Source organism: Schistocerca serialis, chromosome 2 (assembly GCF_023864345.2).
Source record: "Schistocerca serialis cubense isolate TAMUIC-IGC-003099 chromosome 2, iqSchSeri2.2, whole genome shotgun sequence".
In the NCBI taxonomy this organism is placed as follows: domain Eukaryota; kingdom Metazoa; phylum Arthropoda; class Insecta; order Orthoptera; family Acrididae; genus Schistocerca; species Schistocerca serialis.
Window position 1 is genome coordinate 144,283,371 of NC_064639.1, and position 17,452 is coordinate 144,300,822.

Consider the following 17,452-nt stretch of genomic DNA (forward strand, 5'->3'; position numbering starts at 1 on the left):
AATGAGGACTGGTTAAATAAGGAATGGGGACGTTCTCTGCAGAATCGGTAAGGAAAAGGAATACATGGAAAACACTGATATGAAGAAGGCGGTGACTCAAAAAGATAAGGGAGAAGGGGATAATGTAGACAATTTTAGACCTATTTCTATGCCATCAGCGTTTGCTAAATTTATTGAAATAGTTGTGAATGTAAGGATAAGTGATCATTTTGTTCCACATAATTAGCTATCAAGTATACAGTTCGGTAATAGAAGTGGTTTAACAACTGAAAATGCTATATTCTCTTTTCTCTGTGTCGTACTGGATGAATTAAACGAAAGGATTCCAACGACAGGCTTCTTTTTATTTGACTAAGACGTTTGATGGTGTTGATCTCAAAAAATTGCTTCAGAAGTTGGACCATTATGAAATGCGGGGTGTAGGTCACAATTGGTTCACCTCTTACTTTAATAGCAGACAACAATAGGTCATTATCCTGGGGTCCGAGTGGGGTACGGTCAAATGGAGGGTGCCCAGGGATCGGTGCTGGGGCGTCTTCTTTTCATTATTCATACAAATTATGTTGTCTCAAGTATTACAGCTGATTCCAAAATATTTCTGTTTACTGACGACACTAGCTTAGTAGTAAAGGTTGTTGTGTGCAACATTGGCACTGTTTCAAGTAGTGCAGTTCATGACGTAAATTCATGGCTTGTAGAAAATAAATTAACGTTAAGTCACAGTAAGACCCAAGTTCCACACTTTCTAACAAACAATTCAACAGAACCCGAGGCTTCAATTTCACAGAATGGGCGTATGATTACTGAAACTGAACAGTTCAGATTTGTTTGTGTTCAGATAGACAGTAAACTGTCGTGGAAAGCCCACGTTCAAGATCTTGTTCAAAGACATTATGCAGCCATTTTTACTACTCGAAAGCTGTTTGAAGTAAGTGATAGTTCGAAAAGAAAAGCAGTTTAATTTGCTTATATTCATTCGCTTGTAACGTGTGGTATTACATTTCGGGATAACTCTTCTCATTCTCAAAGGATAGTTTTGGCTCGGAAACTGGCGATCCGGGCAATAAGTAGTGTAAATTCGTAAACCTTTTGTCAACGCCTGTTCATTATTCTAGGTGTTCTGACACTGACCTCCCAATATATATACTCTTTACTGTCGTTTCTTGTAAACAAATCAGCTTATTTCGAAGAACTGGCAGCTTTCACTTAGTTATTACTAGGCAGAAATCGTATCTCCGTTTGGATAGCACTTCGTTGACTCTTGTTCAGAAAGGTGTGCAGTATACTGCTGCATCCATTTTCAATAAGCTACCACAAGAATTCAAAAATCTTAGCAGGAATCCACGTGCTTTCAAAACGAGCCTGATAATTTCCTTAAGGGTCACTCCTTCTATTCTGTCGAGGATTTCCGTGAAAAATTAAGGTGATTCCTGTGTTATAATGTTGACTGCGTTTACATAAATTTATCGCTTGCCTTTTTTTTGGTTTCATAAACATTTCATTTTGTCTGTTATTACTTTTATGTTGTAATTTCATGTACTGACACGTTCCATGACCTTGGAGACCTGGTACTCAATTTGGTCCAGCAGAACTAGACATGCAAAGTAGAAAAATGTTTATACATAAAAATAGGAACATAAGCTATTAGGTTAACAAACGGTTTGGTAGAAGTAAAATAGGTGAATACTGTTTGGTAATGGTAGATTTATTATGGAAGACGTTTGAAATTCGGGTGTAGTTCTTACAATGGTAACGTAAAGTGAAATGAACTGCTGTCTGCGGACTTATGTTATGGCACGTAATATCATTTTGACTCATGGAGTGTCCCTTCACAGATTTTCGCTGATGAAGTCCAGGTGAGCGGATACCCTTGTGTAGACGGACGGTGCGCCCGGGTATCCACACATGTTCAGTCCCCAGGACACCACGCCGATCAGCAAGCCGTCCTGCACCAGGGGGCCACCAGAGTCTCCCTGAGCACAAGGAGTGAGCAGAAAATCTCAGTGCTTCTACAAAGAATAAGCTGTACCGTTAGTGTTAGATTATCCAATAATATCTGTTACATTTCTGTATTTATAGAAGATACAGCAACCTGAAAAAAAATCTTAGCTTAAGAACAAACCACAGTGACACACAGAGGCCTGTTAATGTTTAATAAATAACAGCACCACTTTCGTACAGTAAATAACCCTCGGGTTCCCGTCCGTAGGCAATTTTCAAATGATCGGAACTGTTTAACAAAACTGGCTCCTTAGTGCGAATATATGAAACGTAGATGTTTAACGTAACAGTAAATGCAAGAATCCATTTGCTGAAATGAAGCACAGTAATGCCTTGAAAATTTGAAGCAAAGTTACGTATAAGACAGCATAAGCAGCAAAATTAAGATGCGTTTGTGGTACACGATTAACCACGGTTACTATGCTGCTTCCGAAAATCGTATATAGTCAAGTTCCTTTGTCACAGGCTAAATACTGGTATAAAGTGCGTGCAAATCTTCGATGATTAGACCATAGTTAATAAACAAATTTAAAAATAAGTAATTTCCGTGATTAAACAAAGTTTTAGATAATGCAAAGGACTTGCAAAGCCTTTGATACCTAGATCGCCGTTAGTAAATTAATCTAAAGTTAAGTAATTCCTTGTTTAAGCAAACTGAAATATTGCAAGTCGTGACTTACAGAACAGACAGAGATGCCGTCATAGAGAGGTCCCGTGCAGATCATGGTGTCTGTAAGCGGATTTCCGAAACCCAGTTCGTCGATATCTTGGCTGCAAGTTTCGTAGTCGATGATGCTGACGTCGACGGTCTGCAGAATTTTAGGTTCGCCAGCGGTCTCCGTTCTACCCCAGCCAGCAGTGACGGCGGTTGATCCACCTGTTGTCAAATCGAAAGCAAGAGGTCTAGTGAGACAATATCAGTCATTCATCGGGTAGTCATAATAGGTTTGAAGGGAATTTAACCAACTATTTACTTTGCATTCAGAGGCTGTTCTGATGCTCCCATCAGCTCATTCATATCCACATTTCCCGTCACTGATGCAAATTTATCGAGATGAATGTCCCTATGGTACCTTCGATAAAGACGTGCGAGGATCGTTTAATAAGTAATGCCCCAATTTTTTTTTTTAAGAAAAAGCCATTAACATACAGAGACAAACGTCCTTTGTTCTGTGTGCCGGTGAAGTTTAGAATGCTCTGGCAGATGGCAGAGTCGTAGTACAGCGTCAAAATGGCGTCTACATTCGACTCACTTTACAAGCAACGTGCTGTTATTGAATTCTTCTGTACAGAAAAGGAAACCGTGGCGAACATCCATAAACGATTGTGTGCAATCTTTGGCGGTGCTGCAGTTGATAGGAGTACAGCAGGGCAATGGGTAAAGGAAGTTACAGCCTTAGGAGATGCATAAACAGAGTTTCATGATCAGCCACGCTCGGGACGTCCTGTGTTCCACGAATTCTCACAGAGGACCACAACATTCAAAGCAAGGCCATTCCTTCTGAATTGCTGGCGCGTTTTGAGACCGACGGAGAGGCCTTTCAGTCACGGATCGTTATGGAAGACGAAAGCTGGGTGCACCACATTGCGTCGGAAAATAAAAGGAAGTCCATGGCGTGGCATGATCCTTATTCACCACTAAAGAAGAAATTCAAAACAACCCTGTCTTTTGGAAAAGTCATGGTGACAGTCTTTTGGGATTTTGATGGCGTCATTCTTGTGTATGTGATGCCAAGAGGGTCAACCATCAAATCAGAGGCATAATTGAAAACATGGCTACCCCTACAGAAGAAGAGCTTTTACCAGCAGGGAATACATGCTCTTCCACAACGTTGGGGTACAGCGATAGATGGAGACTACTTAGAAAAGTAGGACAACAACGACACATGTTGATGTATATTGTCATCAAATTCTGACTCTTGGCAATAAATATCTTCTGAGAAAAACAAACATCGTGTATTACTTACTGAACGACCCTCGTAGCTAACTTGTCTTTGTAACTTTTTCCGGAATGGAAGCTTGTGATGTTCCGACGACCAAGACGTCAGTGAGGCTTAAAAAGATTGTATTTTGTCAATCTTTTCTTATACCAAAGAAGACGTTTACTGCTTTCGCGTTTTTTTATAGTGCTGCAAGTGACTAATATACAAACTAATGCTTGAAGTTTGCCGATTATTTTATCTTCAAGGTCACATGCAACTCTGGCAACGAACACATATTTACAGAGATGTATACATATCAAGTCGTTTATATACAAGTCCTTTATACATCGTTTTCCCAGAAGCACCGAAAGCTCTGGTAAGGTAATGTCCTTATATTTATTCACGTCTGAGTTTTCTCTCCTTACATAGAAGTGATTTTGTTAATGGAAACTTCGTGACTACAACGGAGTAATAACCCAACACAATGCAGAAACGCACTCATCGTCCCAAGTCACTTGCAACTGTTACTAAATTTTGCTATAACCACAATATTAAACATGTATTAGCGTATCAATAACAAAAGATATTTCCTTTGTATTTCTCCCTTACTCAGCTCATGAAAGTTGTGTACATCTCTCTGAACAGGTGCCGGTTTGGCTCCTACTTGACAACGATTGTGATTGCTAAACAGTTATGACATTAGGATAAACAGTTTACGTTCTACGAGTGAGGTAACAGCTGTGGTTCAGAGTTGGAATACCTGCAGGTAGTGAACCAGAGGTCGGCAAGCCGATGGTCTGGACGTACGTGCCCAGAGACAGTGAGGACTCCAGGATGAAGACGGCGATGTCGTTTGGAGCTACTCCACTGAGGAAAAATAACGTTTTCCATAATCACTGTATAACGCTAACAGCATTGTTTAGACATTCATAACTGTTGAATTATGTTGAAAAATTTCTTATTGATATATGAGTTGCTAACAAAATACAACATCATGTGGTGAACTGAATTTCTATTCGACAGTAACAACATTAATTTTACTCTTGCAGGCAGCGTAATTTATTACTGTTACGAAGTGTAGGGCCTGTCAAAAAGAATCATTCGATTTTTAAAAAAATCAAACTATTTCGTTATTTGAGATATGTGCGTCAACAGCATACTGTTAGAAAGAGCATCCTCTCGAGTTTTACATGGTTCCCACTAGGTAGCAGCAGTGTGCGTCCCCTTCATTTCAAGTAAAATTGGCGTCGGGGGAACAAAAAGCGCTTTGTGTTCTACGTTTTTTGCGGTGTGGGTTAGTAGTAACTGTTCAACGTGACTTTCGTACTTGTTATGGTGTAGATCCTCCTACAGCGAAGAGCATTAGACGATGGCATGAACAATTCCGAGGAAGTGATTGATTGTGTAAAGGCAAATCGCCGGACCGTCCTCAAGTGTCTGAGACAGACGTCGAACGCGTCAGCCCTAGTTTCACAAGGAGTTGGCAGAAATCCGTTCGCCGTGTAGCTCGACAGTTCAGTATGCTCCCGATGTCCATCTGGCGTGGGTTGCGTCGACGTTTACTCATGAAAGCATACAAAATTCAGCTACTTCAAGCTCTTCGTAACGGTGACAAACAACAACGAGTGGAGTTGGAGTTCTGTAATTTCGCTCTTGGCAAGATGGAGGACGATAGTGATGAGGCAACTTTCTATTTAAATGGAAAGATGAACCATCATAATGTGAGAATATGGCATATGGAACAACCAAATGACGTTGTACAACATGAGGGACTCTCCAAAATTCGGTGCTGTTTTGTACAGGGTGTACTGTCTATTTCTCTTCGCCGAGAACACTGTTACAGGAAGCACATATCTCGATGTGCTTGAGAACTTCTTTCGCCAAGGTTAGAGACTGATTACAACGATTTCATTTACCAACAGGACACAGATACCGCCGCACTGACGTCTGGAAGTGCGGGAATTTTTAAATCAAAAGTTACTGTACGATGGATCTGTCGCATTGGATCTGATGATTCAGCCTTACATTACTGGCCTCCAAGTTCACTGGAACTGACTGTTTGTGATTATTTCTTGTGGGGGTTTATAAAAGACTCTGTTTATGTGCCTCCGTTAGCAACAAGAATGAATGAACTGAGACATCGCGTAACAGCAGCTGCCGAAGTTTAACAAGAGACATGCTGGGTCGGCCGCGGTGGCCATGCGGTTCTAGGCGCTTCAGTCTGGAACCGCGCGACTGCTACGGTCGCAGGTTCGAATCCTGCTTCGGGCATGGATGGGTGTGATGTCCTTAGGTTAGTTGGGTTTAAGTAGTTGTAAGTTATAGGGGACTGATGACCTGAGATGTTAAGTCCCATAGTGCTCAGAGCCATTTGAACGATTAGACATGCTGGCTGCAGTGTGGGAACAATTTGAATGCCGCATTGATGTGTGCCCCATCTTAAAGATGGCATATTGAACGCTTATGAAAAGGTATGAAAAAAAAACTTCTTGAGTTTTCCGTTCATCAAAAAAGAAAATTCATTGTATATGTATTAGTTTCAGAAATGTAGACGTGCAAAGTCGAATGTTTCTTTTTGATACCCCTGAATTACGGAAAAAATTCAGTCGCAGATTTAGACACTGAACTAACTGTTCTTTTACGTCAGTTAAAATAACATTTTAAATGCAATACAAATTCAGCTGACTGGTGTGACAATAACGAATTATAATTCCATGGAAAAACAACAAATAAGTACTTCAACAACGATGCACTACGCTCCTGAAATTGTCCTACTTCTATTAATGGCGTTGGACGAAGACTTTTCCGGGTAACGTACTCACCCAGCGAAGTCAGGATGCACGATCTGCTGTGAGACTCGGATCTCCTGTTCGGTGCCCTCATCGCTGCTCAAGTCGTGTTCTCCGGCCACGGCCTGTCAACCAGATATTACACCGTGATTCCGACTGAGCGTATGGCAATTTCTCGAATGCCTTGGGAGAAAGTACAGGGTGACAATTATTAACGTACATGAAATAAAATCGTCATAACTTGTGAACGGCTTGCGTTAGGACTATCAAACTCCACGGTTGGCCTCGGGGCTTGATCGGAACTAGTATGCGGATGCATCGTTTGGTTTAGTGACGAAGCCAACTTTATTTGGCCGGGTTCGTCAATAAGCAAAATAGGCATTTCGGGGTACTGAGAATCCGCATTTTGCGATCGAGAAGTCTCTTCACCATCATCGAGTAACTGTGTGGTGAGGAATGTCCAGTCACGGGATAATCGGTGCGAAGTTCCTTGATGGCGCAGTGATTACCGAACGGTACGTCAAGCTTTTGGAAGATGATTTTATCCCTATTATCGAAAGTGACCCTGACTTCGACAAGGTTTAGTTCATGCAAGACGATCGAAGCCACTAGCATGGGCCTCGATTGGCCACCATATTCTCCGGATCTGATCATATGTGATTCCTTTTTGTGAGGCTATATTGGAGACAAAGTGTACAGGAATATCCCCAAAACCATTACTGAGCTGAAAACGGCCATTGATTAGGTCATCGACAACATCGCTGTTCCGGCAATTCAGCGAGTCGTGTAGAACTTCGCTATTCGTCTGAGCCACACCATCGCCAATGATGGCAGGCATATCGAACATGTCATAACCTAAATCCGAATATCTTTAGTAACGCTTACATGTTGAGTAAAGCGTGTGTACGCCGTGGTTTTCAACTAATTTACGTTTTTTTCATATAGTTCCATAATTGTCAGCCTTTAAATAGTCTGTACGTACAATCTACCACTCCTTAACCGATTTACACTTTTAAAAGCTCTTTAGAAATTTTTGATTCTTCATTGTCATGTGGATCAACCATTTCTACAGCCAATACCTTAACATCCAAAGGGCAGTTAGACGTGCAAGTAAAGAAAAAACCTTAATTTGTTTGCTTCAGTAATTCATATCATCTTTCCATTTGTAAGTGAGAAGTGTCGATGGAATTTTGTATTACTCTCTATAACTTTATCCTTTTTGCCGTTGTTCTAGACATAAATAATACATCATTGATACCCGCTTGATATATCTTATTGTTCATTAAAATCAGTTGTGGTACAGTTGAAATAAATTAGCCAGTGTTACACTGTGACTAACATAATTTACAAAATATGGTCTAAGACACAAAAAAACTGTGCATCTCGAAGACATTATCCGAATGGGAAGGAAGTCGGTAGAGGTGAAGTTCATGTACAGACAGTCAAATGATTTCCATTTCAGGAGAACTGGATGATTTATTGAAGAGGAAAAACTTCACAAACTGAGCAAGTCAATGCGTTGGTCCACCTCTGGCTCTTGTGCAAGCAATTATGCCGCTTGAACTTGGTCGGCAGTGTTGTCGGATGTACTCGTGAGGGATATAGCCCCAAATTCTAATTGGCGCGTTAAATCGTCAAAGTACCGAGGTGGTGGTAGGGCTCTGGCCAAAATGCTCTAAACGTTCTCAATTGGGGAGAGATCCGGCGACCTTGCTGGCCAATGTAGGGTTTGGCAGCGCGAAGTCAAGCAGTACAAACACTCGCCGTATCCGGGTGGGCTTTATCTTGTTGGATTGTAAGCCCAGGATGGCTTTCTGTAGAATGCCAAAAAACGGGGCGTAGAATATCGAGGTACAGCTGTGCTGTAAGGATGTACCGGGTGCCAACCAAAGTGGTCCTGCAGGGAAAAGAAATTACACGCCAGACCACCACCCACTGTTTTAGTGCAGTATGTTGAGCGAGAGTCAGGTTAATATTCCACCGGGATCTGAGTCGTCTCCAGACATATATCCGGCATGGAATGTCATTGACTCGAGTAGAATTCAGTGATAAGTCCCGTTTTGCATGGAGATCCGATGACCACCGAAGACCGTGATTGCAATGTCTCCGGATCTCTCCCCAATTCAGAATATTTGGTTTGGTATGGGCAGGGCCCACCATTCCCCTAATGCGTCAGTTGGACAGAATGTGTGGACGATATCTCACAGGAACAACTTAGTCAATTTGAAACGGAATAACTGCTTTCATAAGGGCTAAATATGGTCCAACTCGTTATTCACTTGCTCCATTTGTGAAGCTCCTTCTCCTGAATAAATCATCCAATTTCTCTGTAACTGAAATAATTTGTTTCTCTGTATATCTCCATCACATCCAGCGATTTTAATAGCATTCTGATAATTCTTTCGTGATATGTCATTTTCTCTTGTCTTACCGTTATCTCCGCAAGAGTCGAGCTAGGTTTCACCCAAATGTCCGATTCTTGGATTTTAAACATTTCATTGCTAAGAAAATGTTTTAAGGATGTGTTCTGTACAACCTGACATCCTTTCGGTAATGGCACATAGATGAGCTATTGATTCGCTAAGAGCGCATGCTTCGCCTATTTTATTTGAAGACTTATAATATCGCTTCCTTTTATTGGTAAAAAATTATTTAATTGTAGAAATGTTGAAACACGTGAGGCAATACTGACCCTACGACTTCTCTTGGAATTAAGATTAAGAAAAGGCAAACCTACGTTTCTAGCATTTGTAGATTTAGAGAAAGCTTTTGACAATGTTAATTGGAATACTCTCTTTCAAATTCTGAAGGTGGCAGGGGTAAAATATAGAGAACGAAAGGCTATTTACAATTTGTACAGAAAGCAGATGGCAGTTATAAGAGTCGAAAGGGAAGCAGTGGTTGGGAAGGGAGTAAGACAGGGTTGTAGCCTATCCCCGATGTTATTCGATCTGTATATTGAGGAAGCAATAAAGGAAACAAAAGAAAAGTTCGGAGTAGGTATTAAAATCATTGGAGAAGAAATAAAAACTTTGAGGTTCGCCGATGACATTGTAATTCTGTCAGAGGCAGCAAAGGACTTGGAAGAGCAGTTGAACGGAATGGACAGTGTCTTGAAAGGAGGGTGTAGAATGAACATCAACTAAAGCAAGACGAGGATAATGGAATGTAGTCGAATTAAGTCGGGTGATGCTGAGGGAATTAGATTAGGAAATGAGACACCTAAAGTAGTAAAGGAGTTTTGCTATTTGGGGAGCAAAATAACTGATGATGGTTGAAGTAGAGAGGATATAAAATGTAGAGTGGCAATGGCAAGAAAAGCGTTTTTGAAGAAGAAAAATTTGTTAACATCGAGTATAGAATTAAATGTCAGGAAGTCGTTTCTGAAAGTATTTGTATGGAGTGTAGCCATGTATGGAAGTGAAACGTGGACGATAAATAGCTTAGACAAGAAGAGAATAGAAACTTTCGAAATGTGGTACTACAGAAGAATGCTGAAGATTAGATGGGTTGATCACATAACTAATGAGGAGGTATTGAATAGAATTGGGGAGAAGAGGAGCTTGTGGCACAACTTGACTAGAAGAAGGGATCGGTTGGTAGGACATGTTCTGAGACATCGAGGGATCACCAATTTAGTATTGGAGGACAGCGTGGAGGGTAAGAATCGTAGAGGGAGACCAAGAGATGAATACACTATGCACATTCAGACGGATGTAGGCTGCAGTAGGTACTGGGAGATGAAGAAGCTTGCACTGGATAGAGTAGCATGGAGAGCTGCATCGAACCAGTCTCAGGACTGAAGACCACAACAACAACAACAACAACTTGATTTTTCGGAAGTGTGCTTTAAACTGTTAGAGAGTTAGTAATCTTCCTCCAAGCTAAAGGTACTTGCAAGACAAATTAGATATACGGGGAAAACTTGAAATTAATAGCAAGTCGTTTGGCTGCATTATATTCCAAGCCATGTTTACTATGAAAAATTAAGGTTATTGCTCGGTAATATCAGGAACCGTTCTTTATGTCTGGACAAATTGAAAACAGTGCTTCAAGTCACAATACATTTCCTCTTACATAAGTTTCACATGTGGAACTAATAGGTGTAAACCCTCCATGTCGACGAAATATCTGTGGAAAAACGATAAAGTAAGTTTAGTGTGACACACTGCTGTAGGCATACTCACGAAAACGTCTGTATCGTCCACAGCGCAGTGACCGGCGGTGAGGATGGCATTGCTGGTGAGGATGGAGCCACCACAGGCGTGGTACTGGGTACCCAGGATGTCGTGGTGCAGGGATACCAGGTAAGGAAACTGGCCTGCGAAGAAAGTCAACAACACGTGTTGTTAATACGCGTCTGCTTAGGTGTCGCGGCTTAAGTCCCCAGGTAATAACCATATCACCATTAGTACTGGCGCATGTCTTTGATTCGTTAGGCTACCCAAGGGGAGGAATTTCAAAATTTATAACTTTGCAAGGAAAATATGATACAGTGATGAAACTGAATAACGAGTTAACAACAGGTGAGATTTTATAACAACATAATTTCATGATATGGTCGTCTTTTCATTATTATACTCATGAGTCTAATTCTTTTGTAGTTAGATTCATTCTGAGGCTTAAATAACGTGTTCGTGGCAATTATTTGCAATTAAAAATGTAAAATTTCACTGCAGTGACAGCAATATTATTTACCTCTCACGACATGAGTCTATGTAAAAATTATGAGGTTTAACCTCTAGACACCTGGGTGATAATGTGCTGGGTATTTGATCATGCAGGAACATCAATAATCTGATGGTTACAGAGCGAAAGTTGCCCTGTGCCTACACTGAGGTGACAGAAGACACTGGATACCTTCTAATATCATGTCGGATCTCTTTTTGCTCAGCGGGACGCGGAAACTCGACGACGTAGCATGGACTCAACAAGTCTCTGGAAGTCCCCTGCAGAAATATTAATCCATGCTTCCTCTATAGTCATCCATAATGGGGAAAGTGTTGCCGGTTCAGGCTTTTGTGCACGAACTGACCCTTCGACTGTGTGCCATAAACGTTCGATGGGATTCATGTCGAGCGATCTGGGTGGCCAAGTCATTCGCTTGAACTGTCATGAATGTTCAAACCAGTCGCGAACAAATTTGCCCTGGTGGCTTGGCACATAGTCATCCATAAAAAATCCATCGTTGTTTGGGAAGCTGACCATGAATGGCTGCAAATGAAATAGCCGAACACAAACATTTCTAATCAGTAACCCAGTCCATTCCATGTGAACACAGTCCACACGATAAGGAACCACCAACAGCTTGCACGGTGCCTTACTAACAACTTGGGTCCATGGCTTCGGGTGTTCTGCGCCACACTCAAACCTCACCATCAGCCCTTAGCAACTGACGGTGTCCAAGTAGTCTAGCTTCCAAGGGATATGGTGACGAGCGCAGGAGAGGTGCTGTAAGTGATGGTGTGCTGTTTGCAAATGCAACGGTCGTCTGCTACCATAGGTCATTTACACAAAATTTCGCAGCACCGTCCAACAGTTGTATTCGTCGTACCTCCCACATTGACTTCTGCGGTTGCTTGTCTGTTAGCACTGACAACTCTACGCAAACGCCGCTGCTCTCGGCTGTTAACTAAAGGCCTCCAGCCTTTGCGTTGCCCGTGGTGAGAGGTAATGCCTGAATTTCGGTATTCTCGGCCTCTCGTGACTGTGTGGATTTCGGAACACTGAATTCCCTGACGATTTCCGAAATGGAATGTTCCATGTGCCTAGCTCTAACTGTCATCTCGCCTTCAGAGTCTTTTTAATTCTCTTCGTGTGGCCATAATCACGCCGTTCGCCCTGCGGGGAACTCACCACTCTGCAGTCCTTTACACACCTGCATAGAGTTCGCACCAAGAAGGCAGCCAATGTACAGGCTGGATACTTGTCCTTTACAAGGTGGTCCATTGATCGTGACCTGGCCAAATATCTCACGAAATAAGTGTCAAACGAAAAAACTAGAAGAAACGAAACTTGTCTACCTTTACCTTGAAGGGGGAAACCAGATGGCGCTATGGTTGTCCCGCTAGATGGCGCTGTCATAGGTCAAACGGATATCACCTGCATTTTTTAAAATAGAGATCCCCATTTTTTATTGCATATTCATGTAGTAGGTAAAGAAATATGAATTTTTTAGTTGGACCACTTTTTTTGCTTTGTGGTACATAGCCCTGTAATAGTCACAAACATATTGCTCACAATTTTAGACGAACAGTTGGTAACATGTAGATATTTTAAATGAAAAGACAGAACGTAGGTACGTTTGAACATTTTATTTCGGTTGTTCCAATGTGATACATGTACCTTTGTGAACTTATCATTTCTGAGAAATCATGCTGTTACAGCGTGATTACCTGTAAATACCACATTAATGCAATAAATGCTCAAAATTATGTCGGTCAACCTCAATGCATTTGGCAATAAATGTAACGACATTCCTCTGAACAGCATGTAGTTCGCCTTCCGCAATATTCACACATGCATTGACAATGCGCTGACTTATGTTGTCAAGCGTTGTTGGTGGATCACGATAGCAAATATCCTTCAGCTTTCCCCACAGAAAGAAATCCGGGGACGTCAGATCCGGTGAACATGCGGGCCATGGTATGGTGCTTCGACGACCAATTCACTTGTCATGAAATATGCTATTCAATACCGCTTCAACCGCACGTGACATATGTGCCGAACCTCCATCATGTTGGAAGTACATCGCCATTCTGTCATGCAGTGAAACCTCTTCTAGTAACATCGGTAGAACATTACGTAGGAAATCAGCATACATTGCATCTTTTGGATTGCCATCGATAAAATGGGGACCAATAATCCTTCCTCCCATAACGCAGCACCATATATTAATCCGTCAAGGTCGCTGATGTTGCAGTTGTCGCAGCCATCGTGGATTTTCCGTTGCCCAATAGTGCATATTATGCCAGTTTACGTTACCGCTGTTGGTGAATGAAGCTTCGTCGGTAAATAGACCGCGTGCAATAAATCTGTCATCGTCCCGTAATTTCTCTTGTGCCCAGTGGCAGAACTGCACACGACGTTCAAAGTCGTCCCCATGCAATTCCTGGTGCATAGAAATATGGTACGGTTGCAATCGTTGTTAATGTAGCATTCTCAACACCGACTTTTTTTGAGATTCCCGATTCTCGCGCAATTTGTCTTCTACTGATGTGCGGATTAGCCGTGACAGCAGCTAAAACACCTACTTGAGCATCATCATTTGTTGCAAGTCGTGGTTGACGTTTCACATGTAGCTGAACACTTCCTGTTTCCTTAAATAACGTAACTATCCAGCGAACGGTCCAGACACTTGTATGATGTCGTCCAGGATACCGAGCAACATACATAGCACATGCCCTTTGGGCATTTTGATCACAATAGCCAAACATCAACACGATATCGACCTTTTCCGCAATTGGTAAACGGTCCATTTTAACACAGATAATGTATCACAAATCAAATATCGTCTGCACTGGTGGACATTTACGTGATACCAGGTACTTATATGTTTGTGACCATTACAGCGCCATCTATCACAAAGTGAAAAAAATGGTCCAACTAAAACATTCATATTTCTTTACGTACTACACGAATATGTAATAAGAAATGGGTGTTCCTATTTTTAAAAAAACGCTGTTGATACCCGTTTGACCTATGGCAACGGACTGATGACCACAGATGTTAAGTCCTATAGTTCTCAGAGCCATTGAACCATTGGAACCTATGGCAGCGCCATATAGCGGACCAACCATAGCGCCATCTGGTTTCTCCCTTCAAGGTAGACAAGTTTCGTTCTTTGTAGTTTTTTCGTTTGACGCTTATTTGGTGTCATATTTGGCCCGGTCACGATCGATGGACCACCCTCTATATTGGATGAAGGCACTTAGAGCGTTAAGAGGTTACTAACGTTGTCCATGAACCTAGTATTTTGGGAGAATGTTAGGGTAGAATTTGTATCTTAATTCCTCTGATTTAGCCATAAACCGCATTCAACGCCAACTACTGTGTCTTAGGGCAACCTGAAATTAAATTAGTGGACTTGGTAGAATTAGTGAAACGTCTAGGTAACAACTGTCAAGTAGGTTAATAAAGTAAGAGTGTCGTCCAGATGACTAGCAAATTACGTGTCTAAAATGCAGGCAGCAGTCATAACTAATGACTTTTGCATGTGTTGATTGAGCAATGTATTAAACTATCTACCGAACAGCCAATCAAATGCTGGGTTGATGCAAGTTTTTTGGATCTCGAGCTCTTGGACCGTTTATAACGGAGGAGACTTGACGGATACAATCCATCCTTGACCAAATGGATTATGGCAAGATAAGATAGTTTACAAATGGACTCTCACCTTTGGTGGCGTCGTGTCCCCCGAAGATGCGTCCCCTGGAGACAGCGAAACGTCGGGCCGGTCCAGTGTGCGGAAAACGACGCACCGGTAACGCTGAACCTGTAGCAAGTACACCGACGTCCGGCTAACCATTTCAGACTGAGTATCTGTCACATATAGCGAATGTAGTCTCCTAGTATCTGCATATAGCGAGCAGTTTTCGCACAACTGAACCATCCAAACTCATTTAAGGAAACTGACATTTATGACTAATTCTCATTTCTCTCCTCTCCCCCAAAGTTGCAGAGTGGAAGGAAAAGAGCTATGATGCCAGAAATCAGTGTCCAATGGCACAGTAAGTTACTTGGAGATTGTGTCAGTGGAATACTGCTCGCAAGATGGAGTTTTCAGTACTTTATACCAGATTAATTGGCGTTTCAACCTTCACAAATGCTCAGCGCAGCTACTCCTCCACTAAAACTGAAACAATGCGATTCAGAACAGCGTTCTGTTTCGCTAAGAGTACTCACCCACAACACAGGCGACGAGGGCCAGGACGAGGACTGTCTGGCTGAGCATCTTGAGGAGTCGTGTTGTGCTCCAGACAGGCTTCGGTGATATATATATATATATATATATATATATATATATATATATATATATATATATATATATACACATCCAGCCATGGTAACCCGTGAGCTGCTGACCTTGCGTTATATTGGCAGTAGTGATGACTGGCAGAAATTACTGCATCCTGTTCTTATCTTCGGTGGTTCATACTACGTCAGAGCACGTAACGGAAATCTTGACGGTAGATAGTGTATATGACTGAAGACTTCGGCACCATTCCTACAATTTCATGTAAATGCTTGAAGAATGCACAGTTGTTGATACTCGGTAACGTGAATATCCTGCTATTTTCAGTCATACAGAGACAAAGAATGTGTCAGATCTTTGTTTAGTTTTGAAAGCGGATTGCCTGCGAAAGTAAGTTCGAAATAGTCCTCGAACTGATATGCCCTCTCATATTGTAAGTTAAGACTTGTGAATTTATATAGTAACGCGATCTGACTGCAACATTTAGAAAATATGAAACAGAGCAGAAGTGATTTAAGGTGTGAAACGTGCTGTAGTAATTATTTAATTGATTTACGTGACCCTGATTAGTCGTGGCAAACATCTATATTCATATGAGAAACATGTAAGTAACATTACTAATAGTACCGTTGTGCGCAATGGGCACGGTGTACCCACTCGGTCATCATAGTTCACGAGTATGCGAAGTGATATAGTCACACTTTATAGGATGAAAACTGTACGTTTAACAGCTGCGTCAAAACCGTCAAACCGTTCTGTTCTGAAAACCATGTCTGAGAAGGACGGAGTGCGAGGTCTAAGCTTAATCGTATCTTTGTTGGTGGCGAAGTAGTGCACCCTGTATCATGTGGTACTATACTAACTACAAAGTGCGAATCTGAAAAAAATCGTGTGAGTAGGAAAGAAATGGCAGCGAAATTCAACTTTCCTTGAAAATGTTTTCGTAGGAAAATACATAACTATTTCCCAAAAGTAATTAAGCCACGATAACCCATACAATGTAAGTGCTAGGAAGGTATACTATTAGAAGTTCGATGCGTGAGAACTTGAAACAGAAAAAAAGGAAATCTATATACGAGTCGCTTACTGTCAAAACGTCCTTTATCCAATCGGCATAAATTTCGGTTTTTAGTAAGAAACTTATTAAACAATTCCAGTCGTACGTATAAGCTTCAAAATTTTCTGCATGTTTCTTAGTTATCTATTTTTGTTGTTAAAAAGACCATAAAAATAACTTATTTCAAAATTTTGTTATAAAAAAAACTCCTGGATAAGGGACATTGTGTAAACAAAATATGGAGAAGAGACAATTCGAAAATAAAAACTTTGGATAAGAGACAGTTTGAAAAATGAAACAGGGGGAAAATTATAAACAGTGTTTGATTAGCAAATGTATAAAATTTAATTTTTGTGGAAACTATGTCTGTAGGTGTTTTTAAAACAATTGAAATAATTTCTGGTTAAAAAATAACATTTCATTAAACCTACACACATTAGAGAAAACATAATTTAAAATTGCCTTAAGGGTTTTTTAAATCGGGATTTGTCCTATTAACTGCTGTGAAGTAATTAAAAGCCATTTTCATCGTCCATGTGTCCACCGGCGTTTTCATCATCAGATTGTTCTTCAAGTCTATTCTGTACTGGATTGAATACCATATTTTTGTAGATGGCGAGGTCTTCATTTTGAGCCCATTTTCCCCAAAGTGAAAAGTCAGAAACTTGTTGATATCTTTCAATTTCAGCTATTTTACTGTTACTTCAGG

The 17,452-nt window shown here is 41.1% G+C and overlaps 1 protein-coding gene across 1 annotated transcript; it reads right to left on the minus strand.

The window, feature by feature from the left end:
* Window positions 1–1,829: 1,829 nt before the first annotated feature.
* On the minus strand, window positions 1,830–15,666 carry LOC126455803 (trypsin-1-like). The gene is made up of 7 exons (XM_050091564.1): window positions 15,617–15,666; window positions 15,108–15,206; window positions 10,900–11,033; window positions 6,746–6,837; window positions 4,684–4,790; window positions 2,682–2,878; window positions 1,830–1,973 (listed from the first exon to the last, which is right to left on the minus strand). Exons 1-7 carry the CDS (start codon window positions 15,663–15,665, stop codon window positions 1,830–1,832), a joined length of 822 nt encoding a protein of 273 aa, XP_049947521.1. The 5' UTR covers window position 15,666.
* Between the last annotated feature and the right edge of the window lie 1,786 nt (window positions 15,667–17,452).